Source organism: Pavona decussata, unplaced genomic scaffold, assembly GCF_977016875.1.
Source record: "Pavona decussata unplaced genomic scaffold, jaPavDecu1.1 SCAFFOLD_140, whole genome shotgun sequence".
NCBI classification, from domain to species: Eukaryota; Metazoa; Cnidaria; class Anthozoa; order Scleractinia; family Agariciidae; genus Pavona; species Pavona decussata.
Window position 1 is genome coordinate 2,959,818 of NW_028145553.1, and position 17,883 is coordinate 2,977,700.

The window sequence follows — 17,883 nt, forward strand, 5'->3', positions numbered from 1 at the left end:
GGAATTAGGATCCCAGAGAGAGGATTAGGACCTCTCTGTAGCCTGGGGACTTGATGGACTCATGAAAAAGAGGGAGAGGATTACCACCTCTCATGGCCTGGGGATTAGGACTCCAGAGAGAGGATTAGGACCTCTCTTTAGCCTGGTTGTTGTTGTGTGACAAATGTTATTATTGTGTGAGTCCTCTCGTTCCCAACCACCTTACATTGTACCTGTCTCATCTTGTAAGATTCCAATAATATTGGCAACTCGAGCACTTCATCCCCTACCCCCTTTCTCCCATACATTTGTTGTTGTTATCTTGTTCGATATTTTCATGGGTTGGGAGCATTAATTAAAAGTTAAAAGTGACACAGTCAGCTTTGTGACCGCGCTGACCTGGACACTAGTTTTGTAAGTTTGAAAAGCGTCTACCTCAACGTGAAATCAAAAGTACGCGTCGAATACATCTAGAAATCCGCTGCAATCTTCCCAGTGTTTTATTGGATTTTTAATATTTTACTGGAAATCTGTTTCTGAGTATGCTTTTGCCCATTCTATGATATTATTTTATCATGTTTGGTTAAAAACGGTATGGATCGCGTCTCCAACGGAACATGAAAAGAAGAGGTGGCAAACGTGAAGGCGCCGGGCGGAAGAAATCGCCTGCGTTGACTAAAATAACGAGAGAAATCAATCAAAAACATTGGAGAGCAAATCACCATGATATATATTTGGAAAGTCATATTTTCTCAACCTGGCGAAAGGTTCGTGCGGAGGGAATCTTCGTAAACGATTCGAACTTCGCGTCATGGCTGGTTGGTTTGGAGCTCAGACGAAGACACAAGGACAACCTCTAGTAGAATCTTGTTTTCTACGGGTCGAGCAAGCGTTCTTGCAATGACATGGGTTTGGTTCTTAAATTTAGATAGTGGAGAAGTTCTAGAAACGAAATTATAAAAGCAAAATACATGATTGAAAGCAGAAATAAAGCTTACCGGTCGTTTCGCTACACTGCAGTTAAATCGACTCGCTACGTTTTTAACTTGGCATATTCTCTAATATTTGAACTCAATTTGCTTCACATCGATTAAATGATTCTTCGACTTCAGAGGTATTCGTTGACGTTTTGGCTTTCCCTGGACACGTGACAAGTCCATCAGTAATTCTCCATGGTATCAAGAAAATGGGTGTTCTAATATGACATTAGGTCTATTAAATCACTTTAATAATTTTGACTGGCAAATACTTCGACTCGACAAGGTTTGTTTTCAAAGGATGCGCTTCTTAGCGCGAGACTTGTGATGAAGTGTGATATGCAAATCAGCTAAGAAATGTTACCTACTGCGCGTGTGCATCTGCTGACTGTGTCCGTTTAAAAGCGATGTATATACATCGTTGTTTTTTCCTTTCATCACAAAACGCGATAAACCACTGTTTTATTTGCACGTTTTGTTCATGTATCAGACAGCAATGAAGATGATGATTATGACGATAATGATGACGATGTTGATTAAGCTGATTAGGAGTTTGGTTGTAAAAGTGTTTTCGTTCCCTACAGTCGAACATCAAGTAGATTCAAAATGCATCACGTTGTGTAATATTTGACAGCCAATGACCGCTTACAGCGGAAAGTTTAAAACAAATGATCATCAAATAACTTTTCCGATTGCCATTTATTAAACTAGTGCAAATAGCAGCGTCCATAATAGGAATAAAAATCTTCGAAAAAAAAAAACGGTTATGTTTATGTTTAACAGGAAAGAGGCACCTGTTTGGTCAAAACGAGCAGAGATGCAAACGACAACTTGAGTTCCAACTCTGACAAAAACATCCCCGAAAATCTAAAAGCAATCATGATACGTAATCCAAGCAACGATTATGCAAACCTCGGAAATTTAAAAAACGCCATACATTACCATCAACGAGCACTAGAAATCGCAAGACAAGTGGGAGACGTCTTAGGAAAAGGCAAGGCGTATGGTAATCTAGGAAACAACCTAGGAGATTTCGAAAAAGCTGTACACTACCATGAACAAGCACTAGAAATCGCAAGAAAACTGGGAGACGTCTCAAATGAAGGAAAGGCAAATGACAACCTAGGAACCGTTTATCACAACCTCCTCGGAGATTTCAAAAAAGCCATACACTTCCATGAACGAGCGCTAGAAATCGGAAGAAAACTGGGAGACGTCTCAATTGAAGGAAACGCAAGTTGTAATCTAGGAAACGATTATTGCAAACTCGGAGATTTCGAAAAAGCCATACACTACCATGAACGAGCACTAGAAATCGCAAGAAAACTGGGAGACGTCTCAATTGAAGGAAAGGCAAATGGTAATCTAGGAAACGATTATCAAAACCTCGGAGATTTCGAAAAAGCCATACACTACCATGAACGAGCACTAGAAATCGCGAGACAAGTGGGAGATGTCTCAGGAGAAGGCAAGGCGTATAGTCTAGGAAACGATTATCACAACTTAGGAGATTTCGAAAAAGCCGTACACTACCATGAACGAGCACTAGAAATCGCAAGGAAAGTGGGAGACGTCTCAAGTGAAGGAATTGAAAATGGTAATCTAGGCAACGATTATTACAACCTCGGAGATTTCGAAAAAGCCATACACTACCATGAACGAGCTTTAGAAATCGCAAGGAAAGTGGGAGACGTCTCAAGTGAAGGAATTGAAAATGATAATCTAGGCAACGATTATTACAACCTCGGAGATTTCGAAAAAGCCATACACCACCATGAACGAGTACTAGAAATCGCAAGAAAACTGGGAGACGTCTCAAATGAAGGAAGGGCAAATGGTAATCTAGGAACCGTTTATCACAACCTCCTCGGAGATTTCGAAAACGCCATACACTACCATGAACGTGATCTAGAAATCGCAAGAAAACTGGGAGACGTCTCAAGTGAAGGAAACGCAAGTTTTAATCTAGGAAACGATTATTGCAAACTCGGAGATTTCGAAAAAGCCATAAACTACAATGAACGAGCACTAGAAATTGCAAGAAAACTGGGAGATGTCTCAATTGAACGAAAGGCAAATGGTAATCTGGGCGACGATTATCGCAACCTTGGAGATTTTGAAAAAGCCATACACTACCATGAACGAGCCTTAGAAATCGCAAGAAAAGTGGGAGACGTCTCAAGTGAAGGAATTGAAAGTGGTCATCTAGGCAACGATTATCACAACCTCGGAGATTCCGAAAAAGCCATACACTACCATGAACGTGCCCTAGAAATCGCAAGAAAAGTGGGAGACGTCTCAAGTGAAGGAATAGCAAATGGTAATCTAGGAAACGTTCATTACAATCTCGGGGATTTGGAAAAAGCCATACACTTCCATGAACGAGCACTAGAAATCGCAAGAAAACTGGGAGACGTCTCAATTGAACGAAAGGCAAATGGTAATCTGGGCAACGATTATCACAACCTTGGAGATTTTGAAAAAGCCATACACTACCATGAACGAGCCTTAGAAATCGCAAGAAAAGTGGGAGACGTCTCAAGTGAAGGAATTGAAAGTGGTCATCTAGGCAACGATTATCACAACCTCGGAGATTCCGAAAAAGCCATACACTACCATGAACGTGCCCTAGAAATCGCAAGAAAAGTGGGAGACGTCTCAAGTGAAGGAATAGCAAATGGTAATCTAGGAAACGTTCATTACAATCTCGGGGATTTGGAAAAAGCCATACACTTCCATGAACGAGCACTAGAAATCGCAAGAAAACTGGGAGACGTCTCAATTGAACGAAAGGCAAATGGTAATCTGGGCAACGATTATCACAACCTTGGAGATTTTGAAAAAGCCATACACTACCATGAACGAGCCTTAGAAATCGCAAGAAAAGTGGGAGACGTCTCAAGTGAAGGAATTGAAAGTGGTAATCTAGGCAACGATTATCACAACCTCGGAGATTCCGAAAAAGCCATACACTACCATGAACGTGCCCTAGAAATCGCAAGAAAAGTGGGAGACGTCTCAAGTGAAGGAATAGCAAATGGTAATCTAGGAAACGTTCATTACAATCTCGGGGATTTGGAAAAAGCCATACACTTCCATGAACGAGCGCTAGAAATCGGAAGAAAACTGGGAGACGTCTCAATTGAAGGAAACGCAAGTTGTAATCTAGGAAACGATTATCGCAAACTCGGAGATTTCGAAAAAGCCATACACTACCATGAACGAGCACTGGAAATCGCAAGAAAAGTGGGAGACGTCTCAAGTGAAGGAGAGGCAAATTGTAGTCTAGGAGGCGATTATCGAGACCTAGGAGATTTGGAAAAATCCATACACCACCATAAACGAGCACTAGAAATTGCAAGAAAGGTTGGAGACGTCCGAAGTGAAGGAAAAGCAAATGGCGGTCTAGGGAACGATTATCGGACTCTCGGAGATTTGGAAAAAGCCATACACTACCATGAACGACAACTACAAATTGCAAGAAAAGTGGGAGACGTCTTAAGTGAAGGAACGGCAAATGGTAGTCTAGGGAGCGATTATGGAGAGCTCGGAGATTTCGAAAAAACCATACACTACAATCAACGTTGCCTAGAAATCGCAAAAAAAGTGGGAGATAAAATTTTAATTGGCAAAGGTTTTCATAACCTGGGAGCTGAGTTTCAATTAATGGGCTTTTTAACCAAAGCTGTAAACTGTTATCAACACAGTATAGCTACGTTCAATGACGTAAGGCGTCATCTTGGAGCTAATGATGACTGGAAAGTGAGCTTGCGCAATTTGTACCAAAGGACATACGTTCATTTACGGCGTTTGTTATTAAAGCAAGGCAAGATTGTGGAGGCTCTTTTATCTGCTGAGCAGGGACGTGCACAGGCTTTGAATGATCTCATGGAGGTCAACTATGCATCCAAACAATACCCAGCAGAATCTGACACAGCAATACAAGTTATAGCTGAGTTTAGTAGTGTTCCTTCTACTACAGTTTTCTTAGCGCTTGAGCACCGAGAAGTCATTTTCTGGGTCTTACAGAAAGGAAAGGATGTTCAGTTAAGAAGAAAGCAAATCCCCGAGGGTCAAGTTGATGCCGAAACTTTCTTGGACACCACAAGGAAGAAAATTCGTGTAAGAGCTGTTGTCGAATGTGAGGATCGTTCATTAAATATGACGAGGGACGAAAACCTTGCAGATGAGAGTTTTCCTCCAGATGAGAGGCAAAATCCCCAATCCTCCAATCTTCCAAATAGTGCTTTAAGTTTATTATATGAGACTCTTATTAGTCCCATCCAAGATTTGTTACTTGAAAGTGAAGTAATATTCGTCCCTGAGGGTCCATTGTGTTTGGTTCCTTTCGCTGCGTTCATGGACTCAGATTCAAAGTACCTCTGCGAATCTTTCAGAGTCCGTGTGATTCCATCACTGACGAGCTTAAAATTGATCGCAGATTCTCCCGCTGATTACCATAGTAAGAGTGGGGCGCTCCTCGTGGGTGATCCTTGGATACAAGAGGTTACTTTTGAGGGTAAGAAGTTTGACCAGCTGCCATTCGCACGAGAAGAGGTGCAAATGATTGGTCGAATACTTCACACCACACCTCTTATTGGAAAGCAAGCAACGAAAAATGAAGTATTGGAACGACTCTCCTCGGTTGCTTTGGTGCACATTGCAGCACATGGGCGGATGGCAACAGGAGAAATTGCTTTAGCACCCAATCCTTTATCAGCATCACGGACTCCTGTTAACAAAGATTTCGTTTTAACAATGAGAGATGTACTGAATGTTCAGATGCGAGCAAGACTAGTTGTGTTGAGTTGCTGTCATAGTGGCCGTGGGGAGATTAAGGCGGAGGGTGTGGTTGGCATCGCACGGGCATTTTTGGGTGCTGGTGCTCGGTCTGTTCTGGTGTCATTGTGGGCGATTGATGACGAGGCCACGATGAAGTTCATGAAAATATTCTATCAGCACTTAGAGAAAGGTGAAAGTGCTAGTGCAGCTCTAAACCAAGCCATGAAATCCATGAGAGAAACTGACGAGTTTAGTGCAGTGGATTACTGGGCTCCGTTTGTACTCATTGGTGATGATGTCACCCTAGAATTGGGCGGACAAGATTGAGTAGCTGACCTGCTCTGTGAGTAGATTGATCAACGTTTGAAATAATAGAATTTACTAGCTTTCTACTAAAGTTATTTGCAGCTGATTTGACTTTTCGGAACCTAATACATTCCCATTAAGTGGAAAAAAGCAAAAGTTCTAAAAAGTCTTAGGTGTTGCAGTTTCCCTATTTACTTGGGTTTGGGGAGATCAGTGCCTTTTTTCTGTCACCATTAAAGACTTTTATACCATGGGAAAATTTTCGATTCTCCGCTGTAAAATTTTCACTCGAAAATTAGTACTCTTTTCGTGGTTTCTTACTGATGTGCCAAATAGTATTTCTTTCAGTTTGGCGAATTTTTCACGGTTTTAAAAGCATGAAGGAGGGGATTGGTTAATCTGAAAGCCACGCAGTCTCCATCTGAATATTGGACTAACATATTATTTTAGAGATGTTCAAGATGCTCTAGAAAATATCTAAACCATTTGTTGAATGGGAAAACAAAGAGGGAAGACAAACAGATGGAAAAAACTCTATGATTAACAACACTATTGTGCGTATTTATTGCAGACGCATTAAGCTTTTACTCAAATTTGCCTTCTTGGTTTTTTTTTTTTTTTTTTTTTTTTTTTTGCTTTATAGCTGTTGAACACAGGCATGTAATCAATATTTTTGATGGATTATGAGATGGAGAATCATAATGACAAGACTAGGATGCCCAAGAGACTGTAAAAACTTGTTTATTTTGAGTATCATGTGATTACGATTGTTTTGAAGTCGTTATTAAAGGAGTAATGTTTACCGTACAGTTCATTTCAAATGCATTTTAGATAAAGATTGGACTCTTTACACACTTTTGAACTATTTACACTACAAAAGTGTCTTAACATTTTTAGCTCGAGAAACGTTTGTACTTAAAACGGCAATATATTAGATTGATTTATAGTTGCCTAGTCCAGGACTTGCCAAATTCCTAACTTGGTTGGAGAAAACATCGCTAATTTTGTGTGTTTTTTTCGTTTTTTCTACTTGGCTGCTTCCATAGAACTGGAGTAGATTTGAGGAACAAGAGACTTTTTTGTATAATATTCAGTTTTATCAATAGATTTAATAAGGTAATTTGGCCACAGTGGTAACTGAAATATAATTAGTCTACATCTGTTTTACACAAACTAGGATTGCTGAAAAAGTCAAAGAAATTAGAAAGGAACTTAGTGTCCAGGAAGCTTCAATCAAACTATGTTTAATTAGAAATTGCTACTGCAAAAACTGATTCTTTTTTTCATACGAATTATACCTGAATTAAGATGGTAAAATTTCTCCCAGTACGCTGCAGTCTTAAGTCAGGTGTACAGTGGTAATAGGTACCAGCTAGCAGGCGGGTGGAAACTAGACACAACAAGGCGTTCCACCATGTAGCTTATCCGTCGAGTACCAGTTTAAAAGGCCATCATGGCAGTTAACAACGTTTGCCTATGAATTGCAAAGAGAAACTTTGATTATCTGGTCTTCTTCTCAATTTTCCCGCTCCTTACTCTATGGTACCAAATTCTTGTTGAATATTACCGGGTCGAGATTTCTAAAAACATGCACATGTAACTCGGTACTAGCAGGAAAGGCACAGCTCCAGGGAGCCAAATAGCCGTGTCTTAACTGTACAGTACACACTAGTTTTGTTTTTAAGATAAATAATTAATTTAAATAGGAAGAAGAAAGAGTAACATTGAAGCTTAAGGCAGCCGCTAGTTTTATGTCTTCTCGTTGAGAGACTATTTAAACTAAACGTCCCCATTCAGTTTACCATCTCACTAAAATGGAGTGTTTTAAAAATGTCCAGGACTGCACGTACCTAAATCCCTGGCGAAAATAGACAGAAATTTAAATTGAGGTAATCATAGGCCGGGCCCTTGATCAAAATACGAAATTTACAGAATTAAAAAATTCTGATTTCAAAGCAATGCGGATATCCAAATAAGATTCGCGACGACAGCCGACATAGAAATGGCGATAAGGATCTCTTGGTAGAACCTGGAAGAAACAATGACATTTGTTTTACAAATTAAAAAGAATGCAAAAATTTTAATTTGTTTTTCGACTCTTTGCAATAATAGCCAAAGTTTTATAAAGACGGCGCTCCGTCTCATTTAAGGGCCCCGCGCATTGCAATTGGATGTGCGCTTCGACTAAAGTACAAGTTTTGCTCTCACATTTGTTTTAGGAAATGATTTTCCATTCACAGAAGAAGCCTAAGTTTTGTGAACATGGTGTTTCCCTGGATCCCTACCAAAAAGTCTGAAAAAATTGTGCTCCGTTACATTTAAAGGGCTCCATTGGATAAGCGCTTCACTTTAAATACTAAATTTTTGTTTTCTCCAGTAAACACTGTATGGTCTAAGGTGATAATATTACTCACGTACAGATTAAATTGTAAAACTATCACGAGATGCGCAGAGCATATGCGCAGAAGCACTGCAAAGCACCCTCCCAAACGGCTTTATTGGGGAAAATATCAAAAGATAACCCAAAAGGGTAAACTCGAATCGTCCGCCTGAAAAAAGAAATTAAAATACATGAAAAAAATAGTTAAAGATAAGTATGATTCTTGATGATGTGATCACTTTGATTTGTCGTATACCTTCAAAGAAAAAATAAGAAACATGAAACAACAAGAGACGTAAGCTCAGATTGCAGGAAATACCTCTTGTGTGACAGGATAACACTTTTAGTATAGCTTACTTAGTTCAATTTCAGAATGTTGACCAGAATAAGAATGTTAGAGCGGTTGTCAATCGAGTGGCGTAAAACCAAAACCAAAGTAATTACTCTGGCCAATCACAACAGGTGCAAACAGTGCAATGAACAAATCAGAATTCAAAGCAACTACATGTAACCGGCGCCAAGCGTGGAAAACAGGCGTGCGGCCAAAACACGATTGGTTTTGGGTTTTACATCTTATTGTTTGAGAAAGTGGCGCGAGTTTTATCAACCAATCACAGAGCGTAGTAATGCAAAAGCAAAGCAAAAACGCAATTACTTTCGATAATCAACTGAAAACCACTCTAACAAGTAGTATAGCTTTTTAGTTTCAGAATGTTAAGATTTTACAAGTAATAAAAACGTTGTTCTTTAAAAGAGACAATCCTTGGTTTACTATTCTTGAACAATGGAAGGGTAAATTAAAGCAGATGAGTAGCGACGCTGTTTAGTATCCAAGCCGCATATTTCACTTCAGATCGTAACTGAATGGAGAGATGATGTGGTCACGCGTTTAGGGCTTTAGAATGTTCATCTGTCATAGCGTCATTTCCTTGAAAACAAATTAATGTGTTTCTTATTGCCTCTCTCTAATTCCTGGCCTCCTATAGTGAACAGTGAACTGTTAAAACAATGGAAAAAGGATATGGGGGAACGGTATCCCTTCGCGATGGTGGGGGCTTAAGATTGACCAATCACTATAATGATACCAAGCATGACGTATTTTTAGCAAGCCGCTTATTTGAATAGTTATTTTCCGTTACTAGGAAATTTTGCGTTTCGTTCTTTTCCCCCACCCTGGTGTATAAATTGAAACCCGGCGACAGACTGGAATCGCAACGGCTAAACAAAATGGCATCAACTAGCATGCGATGCGGAAGGGTTGTGGTGAGGGAAACACTTCTAGTCTCTTCATCTTTTAAAAAACTGGAAAAAATTATCATCATTCCCAACCCTCCCACCTTAACATGAAAGCAGCAGTTTCAGGCTTAAAGGTTTGGAAAAACAGCCCGACCGACCAGACACAGTGCTTCATACAAAGGCTTTCAACATGTTATGTTGAGACAAGCGAACACAAGACCGTCACTTTTATCGAGACGAATTCTGTCGTGAAGTATAATTTTATGAGACTCCAGCCAAATAACTGGAAACCCTTTACTACTGGGCCCTCCGAAGACACTTACACTCAATAGAGAGATTTAGTCAAGAGTTACGTGTTTTTTTGTTTGTTTGTTTGTTTGTTTCGCTAACGGCAGAAATGACCACGTTTCTATATGTACGGCAAATTAAACATTCTCCTAGGGAGGTACTCCTCGGAATTTGAGGTATAGGTGTGCGACCAGTTGTCCAAACCCTGGCCCTATTTCAGACCGAAACATGCAATTTTGTGTTACCCTTTTTTAGACCTGGCCTCTACAATTCTTGTCCATTTTCAGATCCATATCGTGTCTATAAAATCCTTAGCCGTTCTCAGACTTTCAGACCAAAGTCGTTAAAATTTATACACTATTTCAAACCAAAACAGCTTAATAGCCATACCCTTTTGGGGGCCGCATATAGGGAAGTATACCCCCCCCCCCCCCGAACATTAAAAACCAAGCTAATCATGACCTTGCTTTATCGGTTCAGTGGACTTTAATGACAAGCAGAGAGGCAATGGCCAAAATATAGAATTGGCCAGAAACTTGCCTTGGAACTTTGCTCTACTGCAAAAAAATGGACTGCTCAATGATATTAGAACGTTTTCGGAAAATGAACAGAAGTGCTTCAATACTTATCATCAGCTCGATACTGAGGCAAAATTGGGGAACAATGTAAGGTTCAATGTAAGGTTCATTCTGGTGACATGGAAATGCCATTGTAGGTAACATTTTGTTAATCTATTTTCTGCATTCTTTGTTAACTAAAGGAAAGTAGCAAGATTTTTTGGGCCCACTTCATGTTGTTTTACAGACCATTTCCTCACAGCGCGGGAACTCGGTGGCCCAACAAGAATGAATTGTACAGAATTTACCTCGGTCATTTCAGTAACCCGTTGTTAAAAAGAAAAAGAAGAATCATTCGGAGGAATAACCGGTCATGCTTAAGGAAGTTCACGTAAATGAAAACTTACTCCGAATGTTAGATAAAAACGCATTTGTTAAATAATTATATGGACGCCAAGTTTTAATAACTTTCGATGACCCTTTTGACATGTTAAATGCTTTTACAACTCAAAAAAAATATCTAAGTACTTGTGCTGTTAAGTAGGAATTATAAAAATCTTTTCATAAACTTTTATTTAAGTACAACACTGTTTATTTTAAAATTTAACGGCTCCGTACGAACTACAAAACAGATACGTATATTTCTAAGTTCTTATTTACAAGCTAAGAATGATACAACGTGTCCATTTCCCTTTTTTATAACATATATTTAACAATATCTGTTACTCTGTGTCTAATAAAACCAATCACACTAAAGGAAACAGTTTCTGCATTTTGTACGTATGCAAATAGTAAGTGACAATTCGCGTATCCGCAATCAAGATAAAATCGTGGACTAAGAAGCCATACCAAACATAACCACTAACTGGGTATGGTTTCAAGTGTTCTACCAGGCAAAAGAACTTAAAGGAGCAGTATCACCTATTTGTAGGGTTACTTTGAATGGCCAAAACACATATTTGAATCGACAGAATCGTTAAAATAATGGCTCAGTTTTGTTAGCAATAACCTTACTAGTGCCCAGAAACTAGTATAAATTATGTTTGGTTGCGGATGGCTAGGATGGAAATGGATTAAGACTTGAAAACATTCGCCAATTTTTACAAGTTCTTCCTTTGTATTTGAGAGAATTTCACGAAAACCTGAAAACAGCTTGGACAAATAAAGCAAATCACTAAAACATTTTCCTCCCGGTTGCTCTAAGAGTAATTTTATGTTAGAGAAAAGGTTCTTTGTCAAATGTTTGAGCAGTTTTTACCGAAATACAATAAAATTGTCGTGAAAGTGCCCCTTTACTGTACTTGGATGCATCCTGATGGACAATAAACAACTAAATACGATTTACTAGTTGTGTGATAGCCTGGCTACACAGACACCGTTTCGCGGTGCCACCACTGCAGTCTGGTCTCCCCGCCCTCAATTGTAGCACAGCCAACTGGCGTCCTTTTGCTCAGGATTATTATCTCATAGACTGTGAGGGCCATTGTAAAATGTTACTCTAGCTTTTTAGTCTTTTTTTCTTCCCGTTTTTATTGCTCAGCTTTTAACCAAGAGACTAATATGGATTTCCACAACAGAACACGTCGGTTTGCATGGCTTCACTGATCTGCAACTCTAACTAGTGGAAATAAAAGAAATATGCTTGTCCGAATATGCTTAAAAAGCTCCACTAAACCTTATGTGTGTTACCAACCTGACATATCACAAAATCAAAATAGGAGCCTCTAAATGTTAATGTAGAGTAAGCATCGTGTAAGAAGTAAATATAATGTAAGCACAGTGTTATAAACAGTGCAAATAAATAATAAAACAACGTAGGAAAAAAAAAAAAAAACAATGTCGTGATCGCAAAATGGCAAAATTTGTAAAAATATTAACAATACCGATGTTCAGAAAAACAAGCTTACTTTTCGGACTATTGGACCAACAGTTCGAGCAAGCGCGAGAAATTAACAAACGAAAGCTTCTCGCTCGCTGGAAGCTCCGTTTGCCTTCTTGCACTCGCTTGGAAGGGATACCACTGCTACGCGGGCTAAGACTTAGCTCGATTTCAATCAGTACATTTTTTTTCCTTTTCGTGTGTGGGTGTGTGTAATATTTTAACTTGTCTTTTCTCATAATAAATTGTTGTTGTTGTTGTTGTTGTTTTGAATACGTCTGGCCAACGTTTTCAAGTTTTTCCCTTTTCACGTCGGTCTCCTTTCCTTTTTTTGAAAACTCACTTTTGAAAGTCGCCAGCAAATTTTAGTAAAAAACTGGGACAATTCCGACGACACCGTACATGAAAAGTTGGGACTGAAATATCAATTAGGTCTGAAACCCTGAAGTGGTTTAGCCATTTAATACTGAAGCATACTTTTCTACGTTACGCAGCAAATATCGTTTGTTCAACTAAATGTACTGATAGAGGTCAAACATCAATTGCCCTGCAATGTGAGTTCAGCCAGTTTTCACAAAAGGAGGAGAGATGGTTTCACTCGTATTTATCAGACAGAAAACAGCGAATCCTGATTGACGGGAGCTATTCGAGTGACTTTGATTTGCCTCAAGGGATAGCTCAAGGTTCATGTCTAGGTCTCTTACTCTTCATGCTGTATGCAAATAAGCTCTTCGATGTTGTTAAATCCCATCTCCCTAATGTTCACGCATATGCTGATGATAGTTCTGCTACTGAGACGGATGCTTTTGACGCTTTACAAGCTTGCATCAGGGACATAAGAACTTGAATGGTCCAGGAAAAACTTCAGCTGAACGATGATAAGACTGAGTTTCGTATTATAGCTAACGTGCACAGTTAAACAAGGTTACGATAAATGACTTGCAAGTAGGTGACGTAAAAGTTTTTGCTGTCCACTCTATTAGAAATATTGGTGCTTGGTTTGATGCAAACATGAATATGACCACACATATTAACAGCATAGCTCAGTCTATTTATTACCATCTGCACAACATCCGGCGCATTAGAAAGTACTTATCATATGCCAATAGGAAGTCCATTGTACAGGCTATTATATTGTCACGATTAGACTATTGTAACGGTCTATTATATGGTACGCCCGCTGTTCATCTTGGTAAGCTGCAACGCCTGCAGAACGCGGCAGCTCGGCTGGTGTGTACTGTATCCAGGTATGATCATATCAAACCATTACTGATCAACCTGCACTGGCTTCCGGTTACCCACAGAATAGAATTCAAGATAGCAATGCTAGTTCACAAATGTATCTTTTAGACTTGATAAAAGTCAATGAGATCTCGCGGTACCAGTTGAGATCAAACCGGGGCATACTTTTAATGGATAATACCTATAGAACAAAAAAGACACTAAGGGATAGGGCGTTTGAAAATGTCGCGCCCAAAGTATGGAACCGACTCCCTTTAGAAATCAGACAATGCCAATCATTAAATACTTTTAAACTTTTACTAAAGACATCTTTTTAAATTAGCTTTTTATTAGTTCTGTTATTACCTCATATTTTAATTTTAATGTTTTTCCGGAGATCGTAAATTATTATTGTTGTTATTATTTAGATTAGCCATTCCTTACTTTAAGATTTTATTGTTGTAATGCGCATTCGATCATATCTTTATCGCATGTTAGACTGCGCAATATAAGACATAAACATTATGTCATCAGCTAGCATAAGAGACCATCCTTGGAATGGCTGGACAGTCACCTCATCAGAGGTGTCTGTCCTGTGGACAGGAAAATCCAGCATTCCTGCCACCAGTGCAGCAGTGTCCTGTGTACCAGACAGATCTTTGATGTTGAGTGGTACACTAACTGAAGGGCACTTAAGAAATCCTCATGATCAAGCAGACCATACCTGCGTTCTTTTCCTTCCAAAAAGTCGATGATCCATCCTCTGATGTGATTCCTGCCCGTGGGGTATATACCTGACGATCAAAACAAGCAGTCATGTGGTGTATTGTGAACGACAGGGCTTTGTCGGCCACATACAATATCGTTATTAGAAAAAACATTCTTCGCTTGGCTGGTTAGTTCCTCGGGTATGATGCAAACCTCTTTGTTTTAGCCGATTTACAATTGCCGCTTTCGCTCTAGAGGCGCATACTGGCGTCTGGGACGAACTTGGGCAAACATTTGTAGTGGGTCTGGTTATGCTTCTCGTAGTTTGTTTCGTACATTATAAAGAGAAGCACAAAACGGATTAAGCGTGTAGATACACTTCCCTCGATAATGCGTCGCTAAAGACGTACTAGAGCCGATTGATATTAAGTCCGTCAAGACGCACAATTCGCCTTGTGTCATTCTTTATAGTAAACGAACTAAGGGAAGCATAACCAGAGGCACTAAACACGTTTGACCAATTTCATTCAAGACATTATGCGTCTGAAGCATGTAAACAGTCAATCAAAAGTAATCTTTGTTTTTGCTCGTGGGACCAGATTCACGAATCTTTTCTTAGTTAAGATGTATCCTACGTATTGTTGACAAAAACCTTTTGCTAGTATAGCAATTAAGCCGAATATTTTAAGAAACAATACTTGAGACATCTTAACTTAGAGAGGCTTCGTGAATACACTCTTCGCTTTCAGCTACTCTCAAAATATTATGAAAAAAAACTATTCAGTGACAAAAGCAAAGGAGAAAAATTCGACCCTTGAGCACAATCAACACATTCCAAAAAGTCTTGAAAAGAATATAAATGCATCTAGCATTGTGGCATTACATTTGGTTATCTTGTTTTCTAAACCTATGGAATTCTATGGAACTTTATCAACCACTCTATGATGCTTACGTTCTGCGCATCTCAAGATACTCGGGTTTCCTATGAGTAGTGCTAACTAATACAGGGATATTTTAGTGCGGTTTAAAACTATGCAGACTAAGGCAGAACTTAGCAAGTGCTCTGACTTTCTATTTAAAAAGAAAATTAGGGGTAACCATGCATTTTTCAGAGATAATTTTGCTTCAATTTGATACAAAATGCCATATATTAATTTGTCTGTTAGAACTTTTTATAATTATTTTAATTATCTCTAAAAAATGCGTGGTTACCCCCAATTTTCTTTTTGGATTCCAACAGCCCTTGGTAAGATCTACTTTTCCTGCATTGTAATAAACTGCGCAAAAATACCTCTGTATTAGTACGCACCGTCCTTAACTGCAATAAGATTTCAGTGTCAAAGCGTCAAGGCTGGTCCGGTTGTAGTCTGAGAGGAAGTGGATCTGAAGTGTTTCAAAGCGAAGGAATTTGGTCTGTCGGTATTTACTTTCTTTAAGGACGGTGCCTCCTATTGCAGAAGTATTTTGGCCCTGTTTATGAATATGCAGGAAAAGCAAATCTTATATCGGCCTACTGTAATCCAGAAAGAAAATTAGGGGTAGCGGGGCATTTTGTAGAGATAATTAAGCGACAGTTATTCTAAAAAGCAGTCAAATTATACAAAGCAATGTATAGTGTATTTCTCCAAAGTGAAGCTTGACTCTCTGAAAAATGCATGGCTACCCCCAATCTTGGATACCAAGAGCACTTGCAAAGTTCTGCTTTCTCTGCAAAGTTTTAGACCACGCCAAAATACCCCTGTATTATTGGGCACCACCCATAGGAAACCCGAGTATCTCCAGACATGCAGAACGTATGCGCAGTAAAGAAAATTAACTGGGGCTTCGCTCTGCTCCTCAGACCTTAGTAACAGTTTGTTAATTAAACGTCGACTGTAAAACAAACATAACTGATGTATATTCCTGCTGATAATCCAAATATGATTCCACCATTTTTCATCTGGCTTGCCCTGGTACGTTTCAAGCAACTTGCAGAACACTTTCTGAACCACATCCCACCATTTCGATTCAAGGTGCAGATCGTTCTCTATGGGTTCCAACAGTGTTCTCAGTACCTTCAATTTTGAGGTTAAGTTTCTCCAGTCTTCCCCGGTTGGCCGGTTCCTAGCACCTCCACGGCTGGAATTCCACACCCATACAACAACTCAAAATCGAAGTAACTATTCACTGAATTCATCAGTGTAATCTGCGAAACAATCTTCTGCACTGGCGTCATGGTACTGAAATGTGCTGTCATTCCGTCCACAAACTCAAGCACTTTGCCTTCGTTATTTGATCAAAAGAACCGGCTGTCATCGATGGTGTAGATGTTGGGGTCATCTACTACGACGTTGATGGTCTGACTTCCATCATAGTTGACGAACATTTTGCGAATACGCTTTTTCCGCGAGTTCCCATCGACAGCACGCGCAACTTGTTTGATGACACAAAACCATCAGTCATCCGGCGACGTTCGGAGTTTGAAGTGGTAACTGTAGGCTTTGAAAACAGCGGCAAACATTCCACAATACGCACCAAGGGAATAAATTTCCTCGTCTGAGCCCAACGCGGAGATATCTACTGGAGCGCCCTTTTTTCGTTTCTCTCTCCCTTGTGCAATCAGTTTCATTACGGAATCGCGCCCATTGAAACACGTCGCCCGATAAAAATGGGGTACCATGATGCTTTGCGAGCATTACAAAGCGTGCCGCTGGTGGCGGTATCTTCTGTCTCGCAGCATGAATCCTCAAGAGAGTTCGGTTATTTGTTTGCACAAGAAGAAGGAGGTTACGTAAGGAAACGGTAGCAGCGCCCTTTGAAAGGAACGTACTAAAGTTCTAACATCGACTGTGGTTGATTTGGGATCCTTTAAATCAAAATTTTTGCTTGGAATCGCAGTATAATGCCGTAAAAACACGCTTCGTTGATTGAAAATTACATTTGCTTGATTCCGCCGTGCCGCTTGATCATGCAAATTACTTTCAATTCACTGGAGACAGTGATTATCTGTTTTCCTCCCTTTTTATCGCAATGATAGCATAAATAATGCCCATTCTTATTGGAAACTGTCGATTGTCATCGAATAACCTAACATTCATCGCTTCCTTGATAGCGCAGGGCAATTTTTTATTCATTTTAGTTTAGTCACGCAACTTCTGCTGATAAACTTCGCCTTTCGTTCTTTTGTGTTGTGTTATTTTTCTATTGTGTTTCAATGAATAGATGCGTTCCGTGAATTGTCACTTTAACAATACCATACACAAAAGACTGCTGTGATTGACGTCCAAAATGAAGCTCATTTGCATTTTACGAGCGACGTGTTTCAATGGGCGCGATTTCGTAATGGTTGGTCTCTACAGTTGTGTACTTCTTGAATAACTGTTTAGCTTGCTTCACATTCTCTCGGAAGCGCATTTCTTCGAACCTGGAGGGAGACATTTCGTGGCTGGCGGGTGAAACGCACTTCATGTTCAACACACCCTCCGTGGTGAATTTCTTCTCAAAACTGGTCTCTTCGGCTCTGTCCACGGCTGCACCGTCCTAAACATCCGATCCAGACGATTTGGAGACAGTGCGTATGCACTTTAAAAA

General features: G+C 39.7%; 2 protein-coding genes across 2 annotated transcripts in view; both read left to right on the top strand.

Moving 5' to 3' along the window:
* Positions 1-17,883, top strand: part of LOC146467025 (uncharacterized) — a 152,563-nt gene that overhangs the window by 111,904 nt on the left and 22,776 nt on the right. The window lies entirely within an intron of this gene.
* LOC146467032 (uncharacterized) lies at positions 1,836-6,065 on the top strand. The gene is made up of 2 exons (XM_085126488.1): positions 1,836-4,218; positions 4,570-6,065. The coding sequence occupies exons 1-2, from the start codon at positions 1,836-1,838 to the stop codon at positions 6,063-6,065; spliced, it is 3,879 nt and encodes a 1,292-aa protein (XP_084982614.1).

Excerpts from the sequence above, each read along its gene's own strand:
- LOC146467032 (XM_085126488.1), top strand. The coding sequence starts at position 1,836 with ATGATACGTAATCCAAGCAACGATTATGCAAACCTCGGAAATTTAAAA. Across the intron at positions 4,219-4,569 it reads AAAAGTGGGAGACGTCTCAA|ATAAAATTTTAATTGGCAAA; the intron begins GTGAAGGAGAGG and ends AAAAAGTGGGAG.